At 39.8% G+C, this 18,755-nt stretch overlaps 1 protein-coding gene across 4 annotated transcripts in view; it reads right to left on the reverse strand.

Moving 5' to 3' along the window:
* Positions 1-4,507: 4,507 nt before the first annotated feature.
* Rabgap1l (RAB GTPase activating protein 1 like) overlaps positions 4,508-18,755 on the reverse strand; it is a 558,252-nt gene continuing 544,004 nt past the window's right edge. For 3 of the 4 annotated variants that reach the window (XM_032915702.1, XM_032915703.1, XM_032915704.1), the window contains 5 exons: positions 15,709-15,813; positions 13,798-13,881; positions 11,846-11,917; positions 7,274-7,471; positions 4,508-5,285 (listed from right to left, as the gene is read on the reverse strand). In XM_032915702.1, coding sequence (XP_032771593.1) covers positions 5,133-5,285; positions 7,274-7,471; positions 11,846-11,917; positions 13,798-13,881; positions 15,709-15,813 — 612 coding nt within the window. In that variant the 3' untranslated portion in view covers positions 4,508-5,132. Of the gene's footprint in view, positions 5,286-7,273; positions 7,472-11,683; positions 11,918-13,797; positions 13,882-15,708; positions 15,814-18,755 lie in introns of those variants that run through there. The other variant, XM_032915700.1, reaches the window with a different exon arrangement.

The raw sequence follows: 18,755 nt of genomic DNA on the forward strand, positions 1-18,755 counted from the left end.
TATTAGCACTAGTACTATGCTGGCTATCATTTTCCTGTGTACATCCTGGAGCATACTTCTATATACGATTTCTCTCTAAGTTGACTAACATCAGTAAGTTGATTTAAAACAAAGTCAACATGGAAAAAATAGACACATGGACTTTGAAACAAATGTTTATTACTGTTTAATGGAACCAAAGGGGCAACACAAAGCATTGAAAATGTCACTGGCTCACAAAACAGCCACCTTGTTACCTTCTTGGTCACATTTGTTTATTCACAAGGTTTCATTCACACATCTAAACAAGATACCAATCCAGTACAAGATCATAACAGTTATAAAAGTAAACATTTGTTGGGACAATGTACAATAAATTGCACTTTCTTAACAAGCATCACATTTACCTTAATAGAGTGCACTGCACATAATACATGGCATTGTGGAAACAAGTAATTGGTCAGTGTTTATAGAGGAAGAGGCTGACGGCTAATGTTGATTTTATGGTCAATTAGTACTTTCCAGACTAGTCAACTCCTTTCTTCTAACATGTTTTTATTGTAGATGCTGGGGAAAATAATATTTCATAAAAATAGCATAGGGTTTATATTACCTCCTCAGTAAGGGAAAGGCAGGACTTGGAAAGAAAGAAATGGGGCTGACAAAAAACCCTTTCCCTAATTTGAACACAGCATCCATGCATTATGTAAAATGCCAAGAATAGTGAAACCAATGCAGGGGGCTGATGGTACATCTTGGATGCTGGGACCATCTCCATCTTTATTCTTGTGCTTTATGACAATATCTTTTAACTCATTTATACTCACAAATCAGTTTCTTTGACCATTTCCATATGTAGTACGGTTATTCGAAGTTGTTGGCTAGTGGAAGGCGTCTTACATTAATCATTTGTCAATTAAAAAGTAATGTTCATTTTCTTCTCAATGATTCATTTTTCTTAAATGTTTTTCAAATACTGTTAATGATAAACCAGAGATGAGAGCACAATAGGGGGACATATTGATGGAGATAGTTTTATAGCAGGTGATATGTATTGTTGGAGGTAAGTTCGAGCTGTAGTTCATTATGAGGAAATTGAGAATGATATACAGGACAGCTGACTGTAATCACTAAAGTTCTATACGCATCTACTTTTTCTTCTTATAATTCAAGATCAGCATCATCTGTTGAGGTATAGTCTATATGGGGGTCTTCATGTTTGCAGAGCTTTAAAGGTAAGGAAATGGGTAATGTAAAGTGCCTTGCATGTGTTACATATAAGCCACCATCAGAAAAGAAGTGCTGAATGTGACCCCCAGCACAAAGACTAGACAGTTTTACACACGGTCATTAGAAACAGGCCACAGAGATGCTGCCTGGGCTTCCAGTTCTGATCATTATGTCTCAAAATCTAATATGTATTTGGTTGCATGGTATCTAGGTAAACAAAAGAATCATATACTCTATAAAATTTTACCACACACACACACACACACACACACACACTCACTGCACACATGTACACTCACCCCTAACTATTCAAATCATACAACAGAATTGTTCATTATCTCATTTGCTAGATATTAAAGCAAAACAATAATCTATTGTAGAGTATTATAAAGAATAAGTTATGTAATACAATCATCTTTCTAAGTGTCATTCTTAGAAGATAAAACTAGGTCCTTCCTTTAAAATGATCTCTCTGTCCACTTAAAGGAGTAAAGTACAGGCAGCCACCTTCGTGTCTGATGCACAGGGCTGGGGAGGTTTCCGTGAGAGCACAAGAGCGCTCGGTCTGATTAGCTACACGTCTGGCGTTTTGTTGTTCCTGTTTTTTTAAATGGGTCCTTGCTATGTCATCCTAGCTAGTTTGAAGCTCACTGGGTAGGCTGAGCTGGCCTGTGCCTCAGCCTACCGAGTGCTGGGATTGTGGGTGTGTATCCCTGCGATCAACATGGATTCTTGGTCTAAGTGACTACTTTAAGGCTCTTTTATCTGCTGTGCCCTTTTATCTATATACTGTTTCCTTTTTCTCACTTTAGCTAAAACCACTAATTGCCCAATTCAATAGCTGGAGCAGGGTGAAGACAAATGAATACACACTGTAGGAAAGGTGAACATTTAAAAAGCATAGGAAATAAAACAAACACCAAACTCTCATCATTAGAACAAAGGGGTCTTCTCAACTTTCCCAGGTAAATTCAAGAAAGCCAAGAGGAGGAAATTACTAACTTAATATCTGGTGAGGGGAAGACAGATACTGTATGAAAAGGTAGGTTGTGACCTGTGTGGCTCTCCCATTACTGTTTCCGATCGGCACTCATATACTTTAGAGTAGTAAACCAAGAGTTTCTTCGCATTAAATCACAGGTACTAAAAACAACCACACTGTGACTTGGCTCAGGTGTGTGCTAAACACGTGCACAAATCCAACTTAGTGTCCTTCAAGAGTTCACTAAAGAGATCTCCGCATTATAAAAGCCAGTGGGTGGGATCCTCATTGTATTCTACAGAGCTCAATGAAAAGGGGAATGATCACCTCTCAGGCTGCAGATACCAGCATTTCAGGAATGTCTGCTATCATGTAACGCTTGGGGAAGGATGACAGAAGCTACCATGTCTGAAAATATCTTGGGACACTTGGCTGGTTTATCTCTTTACTACAAGGAGTTCAAAAGAATCATTTTAGCTGTTGTGGTGCCTGTCTGTAATCTCAGCACTTGGAAGGCTGAGGTAGGAAGGTCCTAAGTTCAAGGCTAGCCTAGACTACATAGCAGAACCTGTCTCAAGAAAAAAAAGTTTCAATTCTCCAATATATAAAATAGTAAGAGAAACTGAGATGAGTTAGTCTTTCTGTTGGCATTCTGGAGTTCTCAAGCAATGGTGAGCAATGTGTGGCCGGGCACCACTGTGATAAAATAGTGAATAAGCAATCACTACTTTCTGAATTCTCTTTATTTCTGTCATTAACTCAAAAACAGTGTAATGCTGGGCAGCTTAGACCTGATACCAATACACATGGTGCCCGTGTCAAATGGAAAACAAAAAGACTATGTGCTGCCAGTAGGTCTTTTATAAGAGTTAGATGAAAACTCAAAAGATGTATTTAACTCTTAAAGCACATGTTCCGGGTGATTTTGTTGAAAGAGAAAAAGGAAAGCAGCCTGAATGGAAAAAGACTTGATCTGGAGCCATTCTGTTTCTCTCATTTATCACTTATGAAAAAATTTGCAACTTAGGTATTCTGTGGAATGTATTTATTTTCAGAAGTTAAAAAGAGCTGTGGATGGTATTTGGAAGTCCACAAAAGTGCACCTTAATTTAGCTGGCCATTTGAAAAAGTAATGTGTCTAGGTTCCCTGGTCTCAAAGCGCACAGTACCAATAAAGCTAAGTAGCTGTATTATATGATTGACAGAAATGATGCAATGTTCTAGCTTCTATATTTTACAAAAAAATAGCTTATCTAAACCATTATGTAGGGAATGTTAAAGTCAACAGAGATATCAGGAGTGCTGGGTTACTGCCCTTTTGGTAAGAAGAAATGAATCTTCTGATGAAAGCTGTCAGAAGAAAACTAAATTTCAATATGGAAAGCATAGTGTGGTAAGTGTAACATCAAATGACATCAGTTTCATGGGCTGTAGATGACACAGATATTTAGAGATTAAAGAATTTCCACTTACTAGAACTCAGAACTGATTTTAGAGGAAGGATCTATCGTGAGCAACTTGAAGGCAGGGGTTGAGAGATCTCAGAGTGGTTATTACAATGTATGGCACAGAAGAGAATCACTGTGGCACTACATACTTTAAGGTACTCTGGAAACAGTATGTATAACAATGAAGCTAAAGATGAGTATAAACAAACGCTGCCCTACATGACTGACAGTTGTCTGGTTGCTATAAAGGGGGCAGAGATTTCCATAGTAGCTTAGAAAATGGGAAAATTAGTTTTGTTCTTTCCAAAGAATTTCTTGCAAGGGGTATTTATACAAGCATGCCAAATATGATTGGAAAAATATTTGCACCATTTTTTAAAACAGCAACCTTACCATTCCATGAGATAAGAATTTCTATAAATGTTTAGTCAATCCAAAACGTGAAAAATGCACTTGTTTCTCTTTATTCCCAGGTGTGACACACCGTTTGGGAGTTAGGGAAAAGTAAGGAAAGTTGCCCGACACCAAGGTGCTGGGAAGATCTCCTCAACTTCCTTGGCAACATGTCCTCCTTTAATAAAGTACAGAACACTGGTGTTGGCCTCAACAAGCTTGGCATCACCCAGTGCCTCATCACTGTTCCATTCCAAGTACAATGCTTCTCCAGAGAAGGGACTCTACGTCTGTAACCTACACTACCCATCCTTGAGGTTACATTTGCCACGAGTCACCTCTGCTCATATATAGGCACATCAGGAGAACAAGCCCCATATGGAGTCCTTAAAGGGATCTGAGAGACTACCAGAGTCAGATGATGCTACTGCACCTCTATTTAAAGTCACGGTAAATAACCTAGAGGGCAGTAGCCCATCTACTCCACAGCTATTGGCCCTCTAATTCCAAATGTAGCCAACTCAGAATAGTTAGAGGGAAACTTTCAAGCCAACCCCTGGTCTGTTGTTTAATTGGAAAAGGGTAGCACGTCAGTGTGGACGTCACTTCAGTGTGAGGCCTGTCAGTGATCATGTGCGGCCCCAGTGTGCTTTTTATGAATAATCCTGGAACGTTAAAGAGGTTTAGTTTCCCTTTAAAAACAGAATTCTGTGACCGAGATCTTACCATTTTAGCTTGGGATAACATGTCTCCATTTTATGTAAGATTAAAAATTATTATGAATAGTTAATTCTAAACAAAAGCATTTAGTTCTAGATTACTCATTTCCAACTAAATTTCAGGCATATAAAACAATGTGTAATACTATGATGGATCTGAATGTGGTTTTCCATGAAGAAGCTGGGAAATAGATATTCAACATAAATCAGGTCAGTTTAAATAACATCCCTTTGAAAAATGTCATACATGAAAGACAGAGCTACTGAGAAGAGTCTAACTTGCTTTCTGGTCTCCTTTACTTTCTTCAAAGGGACAACAGGAAAACTTCTTGGTTTCCGTTGTTTTGATCATTGTGCTCTTGTGCTTGGCTGAGGCTGGAACTATGTGCTCTCCTTGGGTGGCTGGGGAGCCTGTGGTGGCTGGAGTGGCTGGGTGCCTGTGGCTGTTTTGATAGAGTTCAGGGTTTTACTAAACCAAGAGTTTTTTGCAGCTTGTATTTCATTCATAAGCGCTCCTCTCTGATGCTCGAGTTCCTAGTGAAAGAAGATCACAGGTTATATAAATGCCAGAGGAAATTAAGACATGCTGTTTAGATTCACCAGGCCTCTGCAGCCAGCCCTCCCTCAAAGCCCAGGAGACATTTAGTTGGCTTCCTAATGGAAGAGAAAAGTGGAGAGCTAAAACAGTTACTGATGAAAATGAGAATCTGTGCTTTCTATGAATAGAGAAATGAACCACATTTTATTTTCCCATCTCCTTGCTACTTAGGTCCAAATTTAGGTTTAGGTTGCAATTGGAGACTAAATGCTTAAAACCACAAGTAAATATGAGTACAAATGAGTTCCAATTCAAATACTGCCCTGAGAACATTCAGGTTCCTGACAAGACACAGTGGTGAGGATTCCTAATGCGGCATGGGTATGGGTGTGGGGTTACTGGTAAAAGGCAACAGATCAGTCCACCAAGACACCAGGACCGTTTTTCTAATTGCTATTATACAATATGAAGAGAATGGAGAAAAGAGTCTGGCAAAATCAGCTGAGACCCAAAATAACTCCAAAGGAAAGAGTGGGATTAGTCTTTTGTGAAGGCAAAACAACAGAGGTCTTGGGTCTGTCACTTTCAGATCTGCCAAGCAAAGTGACCAAGTGAAGGACAATCAAAGAGCATACTGTTAAGTTCCCATAAAACATACCTTTAATTATTAAAAATTCACTTAGGTTATATTTGCGTCTATGGGTACATGCTATAAGATCTGATGGTCCAGGGTATAAAAACGTACCATATGCAGGAACATCATGACTCTAACCAAGGACAGATTCTTTTGAAAGGACAAGGTCTCACTGCATAGTCCAGGCTAGCCTTAAACTCTCAGAGATCCACTTTCCTCCATTCCGTAAGTGCTTGGATTAAAGGTAGATGACTTGATGCCTGTCTCAGTTCAGCTTCTTAAAGTATGGGTTGAGACTCCCCTAATATGTGGGGTCATAGTACTCAATATAGGAGGTAGGGAAGGTCATGACAAAATTCAGCAATGCTAAAAAATTAACTCAAAACCAACGGCGTAGTGAATCTGAGGTGTTTCTGTTTGTACTTACCCATATTCTATCATGTGACTTCACTTCAGCCTTAGTTCTAAACACAAATTGTGCATATTGCACTGGGCAGGCCATTATGTTATGCCAGCTAGCAGCAACAATTCTACTTCAAACACACTTCGGCTCAGATTTTGGATTTGTGTATGTTAATGTGTTACAGTATGTTTTATTGTACATACAAATATTTCTGATCTTATATAGAAGCATAGTTTTATTTACAGAAAATGGTATTGTTTTCCAACATTCCTCAGCATATATGTATCGAAGTGATATGTATTGGGTTATAGTGTCTTAGACTGTTTGCATTCAAAAAATTTCAAAAAGTTGGGGGCTGGTGAGAAGGCTTGGTACGAGCACGGGCAACTCTTCCAGAGGCCCCAGGCCGCACACATTAGTTCATAACCACCTGCAATTCCATTTCCAAGGGATCTGATGCCCTTCTCTAGGCAAAATACCCATACACAAAAATAAAAATAAATCTTAAAAAATTAGTTGTTTGAGTTGCTGTTAAGTTTCATTAAAAATAAGTCATGGAATTAATTTTATCTTTAAATTAGAACAGAATCTATAGTTTCTGAAATGGCCCAAAACATACTTTGCATTTTGGAACTATGTATTTATGTGAAGTGGCATTCTCAGAATTGACAATTACAAATTAAAGTATAAATTAATACTGAGTAACATTGAGAATAACTGTCCTGTAATATGAAATTTATTAGTTATAGAAGATAAATATACCATCTTAACATCAAGTTTACTTTATGTAAAAACTTACTATGTGTACATGAGAATTGTTTAAAAATACAACTTTTCCTGACTCATTGTCAGTAATGTTAGATTTTCAGATCTACTCTACATGCCCACGGTTGTGTAAAATGGGGCTGCTTGTCTTGTGTCCTTTTGATCTTTTATCAATCACCAACCTGGATTTTGCACTTGGCTTCCACCAGCTGCAGCTTAGTTTGTGCCAGTTCCAGCTCCATCTCCCTCAGCTGCTTCTTGAGTGAGTCCTTCTCATCGTCTGCCTCAAGTCCCTGGTCCTCTCTACTTCCGGCCACGGGCTTTCCAGCCCCCTCCCTGCTGAAGAGATCACTGCAGTGTTTGCACGCCATCACCTTACCCTGAAACACGCGAGACACAGCCAACATGAGCTGAACTGTACAGGGGAGACAACTTAACCAAACAAACATGACTTCAAGGATGGCACATGGCTTTCAAACTTCCTCTGTTGAAGGCAGTGTTGGACTTGTGGTCACCAAATGCTTACAGTCAGGACAAACCCACCTAATCCCAGGACAGGCATTCCTTGTACAAGTCCTTTCGTTCTGCATTAGGCAAAGATAAATATCATTGTTTAAGGCAGCAGTTCTCAATCTGTGGATTGAGATCCTTTTGGGGATTGAATGACCCTTTCACAGAGGTTACTTAAGACCATTTTAAAACATATGTATTTACATTATGATTCATAACAGTAGCAAAATTACAGGTATGAAGTAGCAATAGGGATAATTTTATAGCTGAGGGTCACTACAGCATTAGAGTGTAAGGGAATAAAAGGAACATAACTACATGCTCCCATTGCTGGTCAAGCCACACCTAACAAGCAATGCTTTTCAAGATAGCGCTGCTCTTGCTCTTGCTTAAAATATTCAAAAATGAGTTAGAGATAAAACATATCATACACTTCTTATTTTATGCTCCACTGTTAACCAAGTTCAATGTGTCCATAATGATAACCACAGTCCTTTCACGTGTACAAAAGTAACTTCTTTGTGACACTTCTGTGTGACTCTACCAGTTGGTCTGGTAACTTTGATGCCATGTCTTCAATAGCTACTCCATCAGCCTGTGGGCAGTTGATCACTAGAGTCTTGATTTGACATATTCAAGCACTTCTCACTTGGGCCCAAGTCTTCAAGTCTCACCTTTTCAGTTCCCATTAGCTTGTCTCTCATTTTCTCCAAAGCTACACTTCACACCGATGCTGAGTGATATTCACTGGACACACTAAGAACACTGAACTTTCCAGTCTTTTACCTAACCGATGGCAACAATTAACCCAGTCCTGGCACAAAATAAAACACACTAAAGATCTGCCATTCTTGTACTATTGACAAGTGATGCCTAAATGACACATACTGACTTCTTATTGCATTGTAAATGATGAAAAATTACTAAACTATGTAATCAGCCTTGCCAGCCTCTCTTCATCTGTCTCACGATGGGGAGAGGGTTACTTAATATTAAACAAGGGTATTGAGTCTTAGATAAAGTTTCGTTAAGTTGAACAAAATGACAGACTAGATGGATGTCACAGGAAAGCACACTCAAGGGTTCTGAAATGGGCAGACAAAGTGTAAGTGACATGGCAGCTAAAAGTAAGAAATCCGAGTTCTCCACCTGGTGTCAGTCCTTCTATACCATGATGGATTCATTCCAACAGCCCATGCTATATGCTGAAGATCCACTCTGTGGAGCTGCAATCTGGTAGATAAGGTAAAGTGTGGCAGATAATGGTAATTCCCATCCAATATCCACCTCTTCTTTCTTAGTAATAGAACCCTGATTTTATTTGAGTTGGCAGCATGTCCAGATCAATGGTGATATTTCTTAGACTCCTTGTAGTTAAGTGTGACCGTGAATTCACTTCTGATATATAAGCAAAAGTGTGTTTTGGAAGGCCTCTCAGGGCTGGTTAGAAAGAGCCTACTCTGCTAGAGTGAGGCTGCTGAAGGCTTGCACCCCCTTCTCATCCCCCCACCTCCCCAAGCCAAATGCCCTGCCTTGGAATGTAGGAATGATGGGATGAGCTTCAGTTAACAATTATGTCTTATGACTTTGAGGATGGAAGCCTTGGGGTAGAGTGAACAAGAGGGGCACATTTTCAAGGTAATGATGTTATTTATTGCTAGGATAATGTGGACATGGTTCAATAATGGCCAAGAATCTATGGCTCTAAAATATGGTCTCTTTTGTATTTAAGCCAATGATCTTTTGGGTTAGTTATATGTATTTGGAAGTAAAGCACACACAGCGTGCTGTGGTAAAATCTGTATATGGGCATGTTTGTTGTGCTTACAGTATAGAGGATACACTGGAGACACCACAGCATTATAGACACTAAAGAAGCAATCTGGCACATCATACCATGTGATCAGATGCTGAAGCAGCATAGGAGGCTACTGACCAAGAATGTAGATTAGAGTCTAACTCTGGGTTCAAATCCCATTTCTGCTGCTTACCAGCATTGTAATTCAACCAATGAGCCATCCATGGGGGCCTCCTTTCAACCACTGGAAGATACTTCCTGTCTGTTTCCTAGGGTTGTTGTAGGGCTACAAGGATGGAGGCCCATAAAGCTTTAGGACAGCACAGAATGGTGCAGACAACAGGTATTAATAAGAGCAGTCACTCTTCATTGTGCAAGTTCACCTTGCTCTTTTACATGGCAATTACCTTTCATTAGCTGATTTTTTTTTCAAAAATGTTATTGTTCATTGGTGTTTTGCCTGCATGTATGTCTATGTGAGGGTGTCAGATCCCCTGTAACTGGAGTTACAGAATGGTGTGAGCTGCCATGTGGGTACTGGGAATTGAACCCAGGTCCCTTGGAAGAGCAGTCAGTCTCTTAACTGCTGAGCTGTTTCTCCAGCCCCTCAGTAGCTAACTTACCTTTTTATTTTACTCCATTACTACTTAGCACTTATTCTAATGAATAACTAACATGTTGACTCTTCATTCGCACTGTTTTTCTTTTTTAATATTCTTTTAAATCCTTCACTCTAACTGAATTCTATGCATCCTGCATTAGTCCCTAAAGCTCTCTGGCTTTGTCTTTTCTACATCTCTGACTGTCAGTGTGATCTACTGCAAAACTGTCCTCTGCTTCCTAAGTGATGTTTGTTTATGTCTGTGTGTGCAACTTGTCTTACAGGGAAATCTCAAGCCTTTTTCCATTGTAGTTTCATATCAAAATGATAGTTAAATGCTGTATGCAGTAACAGTTTCTCAAAACACTTTCTATGTGTTTAATAGAAATTATTGCTTGAGTTGAATTTCCACAAAGATTTTAGTTCAAGACTCCAATCAAGACGTATCATTACTCGTTTTGGTCAAATGTACAAGTGGATCTAGAACTTACAAAAAAAAATAGAAAATGCTAAGTAGAAAAAGAAATGAAAAGGTACACCAGAGAAAAAAGTCACTCTAAAATTTTGTTAGATTTAGGAAAAAAGACCACAAACCTTTTCTAATAACCTCAATTAATGTTTTGTAATATGAAGTAAGAAAAACTGACTTAAAATGTAATGACCGGTTCCTGCTACATCATCCCCCTAATTAATCTAAGTACTTTATATACATTATCTTATTTACTCTCTAAAGTTATAACATAGACAGTGTTCTATTTTGAAGAAAAATTTAGGATTAGAGAGTTAAATTTTCAACCCCATTAAATGCTAATCTGACTAGGACACCCTTATGAAACCTGAATATGTTCAAATAGCAAAATATCTGGTAAAATAACACTATATTGGTATTTGTAACAATTTATTCAAGGCTTGTGAGACGGCTCAGCAGTTAAGAATATTAGTTGCTCTTCCAGAGGTCCTGAGTTGAATTCCTAGCAACCACATGGTGGCTCACAACCATCTATGGAGGGATCTAATGCCCTCTCTGACATGTAGGTATACATGCAAACAGAACAGTCCTATATTTAAAAAAATGCATACAGAAATACATTTAAAAGGGAATATAGTGTATGTTGATGCTATTGAGAATACCAATCCATTTGGTGTACTATTGTTTTTATTAGTTCTTTGGAAACCACACAGCTGGTTTTAATCATATTCACTGCTCCCATTACCTTTATTTCTAAGAAACAAGCAATCCCTTTTCTGAAGCAAAGAAATCACATAGGAGTTTTACCCACCAGGGGGCAGCATAAAAATAGCTGGTATACCTTTCCTTGAAAAACATTAAAAATTGTCTTCTAGTTCAGTGTTTATGGGCTTCATGAGTATGAGAATGTGTGAGTTCTAATTCTCATGCTTTCTCTTGGACTTTTCCTTCTGTTTGTCTTGTCTAAGTCCAATGTGACAGTTTTTGTTTTCTCTTATTATATTTTACTATGTTATATTTTATTATTAAAATAAAAATATTTTTTGCTGAATCAAGTGTTTTTCCAGTAGTACTTGCCATTCAAGAGACTGTCAGGATAATCCTGCAGAAGCCAAATGGAACCCAGTCAATTTGGGCAACAGTCAGATGGGTTCCCACCACCCAAGGAGACACACAACTCAGGGCTCCCTTCTTTCTTCTACCTTGCCTCTGAAGTCTCATGTTATAGGAACATTAATATCAGGAAAGACATACCTGGAATAGGAAAGAGGACCAAGACTCTCCCTAGTGTCTGAGTGTATTATACAGAATGTGGAGAAGGGTCTCTGAGGATGGCTTTGGAAGAAATTACATCACAGAGGTAGCCCATGTCTTACCTTTACTGCTTCTAGCTCCTCCTTGCTGGCTGCCTGCTGTTTCTCCAGCCTGGTACTTAACTGAGAACATATCTAAAGACAGAGAAGAGAGTTTCTTTACCAGAAACAGAATAAATGGTGACTTAACAGTTTATCCATTCACAAAGCCCTCTGATCCCAGGAGATGCTTTGCAAATGAGCAGCACTGCAAACAGTCGCTTTTGAAGTGAGCAGAGGCCCTGTGAGGCCCATGTGTGAAGCATGACTTGATCAGGAGAGACAGGCAGCACAGAAATGGGTTCTTGCTGTCACTAGCTTTCACTGGCTGGCAATAAGGAATCCAGAGCCTCCTGTAGAGCTGCCGATCACATCTCTATTGAGAATCTACTTCATACAGGGTATTATACGAGGAATTCTGTCAAATTTTCCTTGGATTTGTCACTTTGTCTGCCACTCAATTAGAGATCATTTTCAAACATGGGTGCTTCCTTCTACAAACTAACTTTACTTTCACTGTTAGGGATTAAAGGTGTGTGCTAAGGGCTGAGCCACACCACAACTAAAAAAATTTTTTCAATAAGTAACACAATCTTAGGGTTCACAGTGTAATCAAGTATTCTGCAAAAGTTCCTTATGTCTATGTTACGCTGCCATTCTAAGAGAAGCTCGAGGGCAGAGTGAAAGCAAACATTTGTAATAATAGCACTAGAGAGCTGAGGCAGAAGAATTAAGGGTTTCAGGAACCTTAAAAGAATATTTTTAAAAAACACAACAAAAAATACTTTCTGGAGGAGAAAAAGTAAACTAATTCATTCTATGATTCCCGTGGAGTATCAAAAAAGCTTCACCACCAGAAAGCATCAAATAAACACTCTGCTATCACAAAAAAGTGGATGACAGTTCTGAAACCTTATTTTGACATGAACAGGAGGGATATTTACACACACACACATGTATGTATATATGTGTATGTATGTACATATACATGTTTATGTAAATGTGTATATTTTTATATATGTCACATTTATGCATTTATTACCATGGATCTACAACCTCAGCCCTGAGATAGCTTTATAAAAAGATGTTTCTAATGTATGAATGGACCAAAATCTTCCTAAAAAAATAATAGAAATTACATAATTTACCCCTTTTAAATATTTATTTATATACCATTTGTTTATATAATGATGTATATACACTATAATTCTTATCTTTAGTTAATATAGTTTGTTTTATATTTTTCTGCGTGCAACTAATTTTTTACAAAACATTTCACTTATATGCATAAAAACACTGTATAAAAATGCACATATGAGTTAGGAAATCCTCTGATCAGAAAACAGCAAATGGCACAGTAAATCCTAAAAGCCTAGAACATAAGCATTCCACTCAAATTCTTCTTCTTTTAGGACGAGGGGTCCTTGCCATATCTAGCTACCAACAAGCACATGAAGATACAGCAGAACCTGCAGGGAAAGCTCTCTAGGACCACCCTGCTGATGGAGCTAGGAACACCTTCAGGGACAGACAGCTCTCTAGTAAAGAAGCATTCTAAAGTCCACAGACACTTTTTGGCCAGTACTGATTTGCAGTAGGCAAGTCTATATAACCAGCCTTGGGTGACCATGAGAGCTAATCAAAACACTCCCCTAGCCACTGCCCATTTAATATAGTTCCTAAGCTTTGCAAAGAAGCAAATGTTAAGCAGTGTGACCTACTAGAGAAGAATCTCATGGGACTGTTTCCTATTTCACAGGAGCTACACAACACTAAAAACCCCAACAATTTGTGCTGGTCAACTAAGTGCCTCGAGTCATCAGTCAGCAAATCCAAGGACTACTGCCTACTTCAGAGTAGAGAGTAAGTAACACACTGATCTCCATAAATCTTCTCTGGAAACAACAAACAAAATATTGTAAGTAAAAGTAATTGCTTTTGTAGAAAAAAATGAAAAGCCCGCAGTGGCACATTACCTGTTTATACTCAGCAATGATAGCTGTCGTCTTCTTTATTTCATACTCTGCCTTTTCTAGCTGTTTCCTGAAGACTTCTTTTAGCTAAAAAAAATTCAGCACAGTCAAACTTGGTATTTTTTATGATTTTTTTAGATTTTCAGTATGTGTATGTGAGTACATATGCATGTGTGCCAGCAAAAGTCAGAAGAGGGTGCTGGCTTCCCTAGATCCAGAGTTACAGCTGGGTGTGAGTCAGCCTTGGATGCTGGGAACGCTGGTCCTCTGTAAGAGCAGCAAGTGCTCTTAGCTGCTGAGCCATGCCTCTGGGCCTTCCATCAAAATGTTAATCAATTTCCATAAATATCTACATTCATGTCTTCTTGGTCATCAGAGTTTAGAGCCTACCACTTGCAGATATGAAGACGGCTTTCTATTCTAAAGAGTGGAAGGCACACAAGGGCCTATGATAAAGTGCTTCTGCTTTCCAGGTACTTGATAAGTGTATTGCTGAGGGTCAGTTCAGAAGCTGGCCTTATTGTAAGTCTACAACAAAGTGCCAGGGCGATACTATGTTTTAAGTGTGCTACTCTTAATGCTATACTTTGGTTTTCCTGTCTACAGCCCCCATGGCTGCTGCTATTGCAGGGGTAAGGGCTTTAGGGCCAGGGAGGAATGGAAGGTAAGAGGTCTTGAGCAGGACTGGAGGTTTAAGGGGCCAGACCAAAGGAAAAAAGTGACACAGCTCAGGGTATGTGTTTCAGTCAGTGACATGCTAAACTACAAGCACTGTATGTGCAGCCGAGTTACAGTTTTGCCAGCAGCTGTAGAATTCTAGGTTAAAAGAAGGTTAGGTCATGAAAGGTGCAGGTACTGGGGCTCTGCTAAGTTGTTGGCCACACAGGAATGAAGGCAAACAGCCGAGCTCTGGTGAATCTTCACTATATACACAGAGTAAGAAGATGAGTTACTAGGGCTGGAGAGATGGCTCAGCAGGTAAAAGCATAATGTTCTTGGAGAGAACCTGAGTTTAGTTCTTAGTGCTAGGAACCACTCAGGTCAGGAGACTCACAACTGCCTGTAACTCCAGCTCTAGGGGATCCAACACTGTCCTCTGGCCTCTGTGAGTACACAACCATACATGACATACCCACAAAAACACACTACATAAAGATAAAACAACCTTTTTTAAAAAAAAAACAAAAAAGATGAATACTTCCGATTCATAATTTGAGATACAGACATGAAAAATAATCTTTTTAACACATTTCAATGGAAAAAGAATCACAGAATTTTTCTTCATAGACTTTGGAAGGTGCTAATGACATGTGTAACTTCACTGACTTTTCTCTGGCTGTTTGGCTGAAGGCCTTTGAAATTCTTGAGAATAAATTCAGTTTATATTTAGCATTACTGAATTTTCCTTAGAAGGAAACTCGCTCATGATTTCAGAGGACTTCTCCCTCTGGAAGTCAGTGTGTCCTAAGCAGGAAATGTCATCTCCAGAACTACAGTGTGACTCAGGAAACTGAAGCTACAGATGAAGGCCACAGCCTCTGTCAGTGTCAGGAAGAAACCACTGTAGGTCTCCAGTTCCACAGCATGCATAGCCACTTCAGGAGACATCATGATCCACAGATATGGCAGAAAGTTTCCAGATTCATCAGGGCTCTTGGATCATAACTTAAAGTCACTAAACCTAGACAAGGCTCAACCTTCCTGCTAGACATCTCAGTGGAGCAATCTCCTAAAAGACGTTCAAAAGCCAGAATTACCGCTTAACATTCCCCTTGGTTTGGGGGCGGGGGTAATTCTCTCATTAATTAATTAGTTCATTTATTCATTCACTCACTCATTCATTCATTCATTTACAGCATCAACCAACTTCCTGTCAGTGTATCAACACAGAGAAAAGCCTGCCTGAGCCTTTACCTGGGCAGTCTCCTCCTCTTGCTTCCTCTTCTCCTCCTCGGTCTCCACCAACCTCTGCTTGGTAAAGAGGAGCTCCTTATTTAGCACATCAGCCTTGTCCTCCGCCTGCAGTTAAGAAACAAGACAGCCGTAAAGATGGGGATGGAATCCACGTGCTCAGTTTGTTTTTGTTTCCAGTCTTACAAATGATTATTTCAGGTCATCTATTCTCCTTCAGCTGACCTTCAAGGTGGCTTTTTTCTCCAGCCAATTTTATGCAGCCATTTGGTTCACATTAGTCCTAATCTTTACAGAACAATAATTTATAGCTAATAACACTGCAGTTTGGAGAGATCTGGGCTTAAATGCCTAATACAACAAGCATGATTTGGATTTGGATTGGAATGATATTGAAGTCTGTGTTCTTTCTAAACACTGCTAGCACATATTTCACATGTGCCAAGAGCACATACTCTGCATAGATGGACCTGTCAAGTAGGGGAGAGTCATCCTCTAACAGAAGCCTTAGTTAGAAGCACATGGGAAGGACCCAGAGAAGACAAGTACACAGATTGACCCATGGACAATATTAGGCAGGGAAACTTGAAAGGCAGCTGGGGTACACTGGCCCACAAGAACACTCACATAGTTCTGTGAGCAGAGTAAGAAGAAACTAAGACAAAGAATCCATGCGAGAGTCTATGAAAAGCTGAAGCTTGTACCAGAAATCCAAGCAGCCAATACTGTACTTCTAGAAGATACAGGAAGAACAGCTCAAAGAGAGTACCTTCTTGTTAACTTGGATATAGAACCAAAATTAACTAAAATTCCCCTGTATATACTTAGTGTAGCTAGCCTTGTCTATTTGTACTCTGAGGTCCTAGCTTAACTATGGTTCCAGCCAAGCATTCTCACCCCAGAGAACAAGCCAGCCTCACTCATTCCCATGTAAACTACCTCTGCTGTTTGTCCCTCCCACTACACTCCTGCCTTGTGGTACATTGTATGTGGGACTTACATGTCTTACCACCGCACTTTAAACACCATGAGAAATCACATTTGCTTTTAACTTGTCCCTGGCACCACAGCCACCCTGGGGAGAGGGGTAATTTTCTAAGTGGTTAGTGGATGAAGGCACTGGGCAAGCAGACTGCTTGCCAGGAGGTGGCAGAGGGACACAGGATGGGTTTAGCAGAGAAGACCCTGAGGTAGAGGAGAGGCACGACTTGAAGAAACCATCCGTAGTTAGAAGTAGCCACGCATTATCCAGGTATTCATGCATGTTATCTGGGTGGCTTCTGTTTGTGGCATCTTTTCCACATGTCTAGACGGCACGGCCAGCACAGTCTGCTGGTAACTGGCAGAGAACTGCAACCCAGCTTCTTATTCTCACTGCCTTCCAGTTCCTGCTGCCCCATGTTTTAGTGACAAGAACTGTCTCTAGAGCCTTCAGGACTATTAGGTATTTTAAATGAAAAAGTTCCTTAGGCATCTTAAAGACTCACGGCAGCAGGATTGGGAGTAGTGATGGGTCTCACTAAACCATACATGTGTCTACAAGGCCCTCAGTCCAATCTATCACCACATAAATGGGATTTGGGGGAGCATGCCAGCAATCGCAGCACTGAGCAGGTGGAAGCAGGAGAATAGAGACTCTAAATTTTATTCTGATGCATTCAGTTTTAGGTAGGAGGGCAGCAACGACTGGCTTGTTAGCTAAAGACACTGGCCACCAAGCCTGACAACTCAAGTTCCATTCTGGCAAATGGAGAGAACTCACCTCTACATGTATGCTGTGAAACATGCACACTCTCATAAACAACATAACCAATGGATTAATACAAAGAAGATTTTAAACATTAGGGGAAAGGTCAGAAGAGCAAATGGGCATGCTAAAATTAGAGGTGGACCTAAAAATCCAATTTGCAAAAACTGTTAGTCCAGTAAGTTGTCATGAACTGTGAGGATCTCAGAGAACTCGGGAGCTCACCACTAATCCCAAGAGCTGCTATCCAGATGACTGAGGTGACTCACCAGGCAAGAGACCTTGATGCGTGGTCACAACACGGTGTATCAGAAGAACCAACTATGCTCAAGTTCTTAAACCAAATATGCCTCCCACTGGGTCCAGCCCTACCTGAGAATATTGACTTCTGACAATAAAAAAAATGATAGCGACAGCTTCTTGTCACAATGCAGCAAACTTTACAATTTAAAGGGAACAATCCCAATATGAACAGTAGATGAAAAAAAAGTTCTAAAGATCTGATATCTTCAAGAGAGATAACTTAGCTTTTAGTCACCTTGAATACTATCCTATGAATACAATGCTATTGCTATGCAGTCTTCAGTGGGAAGCTCCTTAAAGGAATCTTGTAGCATATCCAGCCATTTTCTGGTTTTGGAAACTATAACCAACAGAAGCCCTTCTTCACAAAATATTCATGCTGAAGACCCTATCATTTTTATGTACATGTTTTCTACTGAATAGTCATTGTGAGGCTGATAAAGTGTCAACATACACAGAGCTTGTGAGCTCTGCATGTGAAGAGTTCCACAGTCTTCCAGGAGACTTTATTCCAAGTGTCTCCTCTATGTTCAACAGTGAAGTAGAAGCTACTCTCCTGCCCAACAAAGTAGGACCCGGTCTGCAATGACCTGACTCCTATAGAAATGGGTTCTGCAGCTGGGTGGTAATGGTGCATGCCTTTAAATCCAGTACTGGGGGCTGAGGTGTAGTGTGGAGGCAGGCAGAGCTCGAGGCCAGTCTGGTGGATACAGTGAGTTCCAGCAAAGCCAGAGGTACACAGAGAGACCTTGTCTGGAAAAACCAAAACCAACCAAACAAACAAACAAACAAATAAGAGAGGTTTATGGATTTTTGTATAGCATTGCCTAAAATGCTCAACAAGCATAATATTAAACAGATTCACTCAAATTCTACCTTTGAACTGAAATCATAAAACCGTCATTATAACCTGACGGTCTGAGCAGACCGTCATCAAGTCCTCAGTCACCATGCTCATCGCTATTGAAGTTCAGGTCACGGTTGGCTTCTGTGACACAAA

This window comes from Rattus rattus, chromosome 10 (genome assembly GCF_011064425.1).
Source record: "Rattus rattus isolate New Zealand chromosome 10, Rrattus_CSIRO_v1, whole genome shotgun sequence".
Lineage (NCBI taxonomy): Eukaryota > Metazoa > Chordata > Mammalia > Rodentia > Muridae > Rattus > Rattus rattus.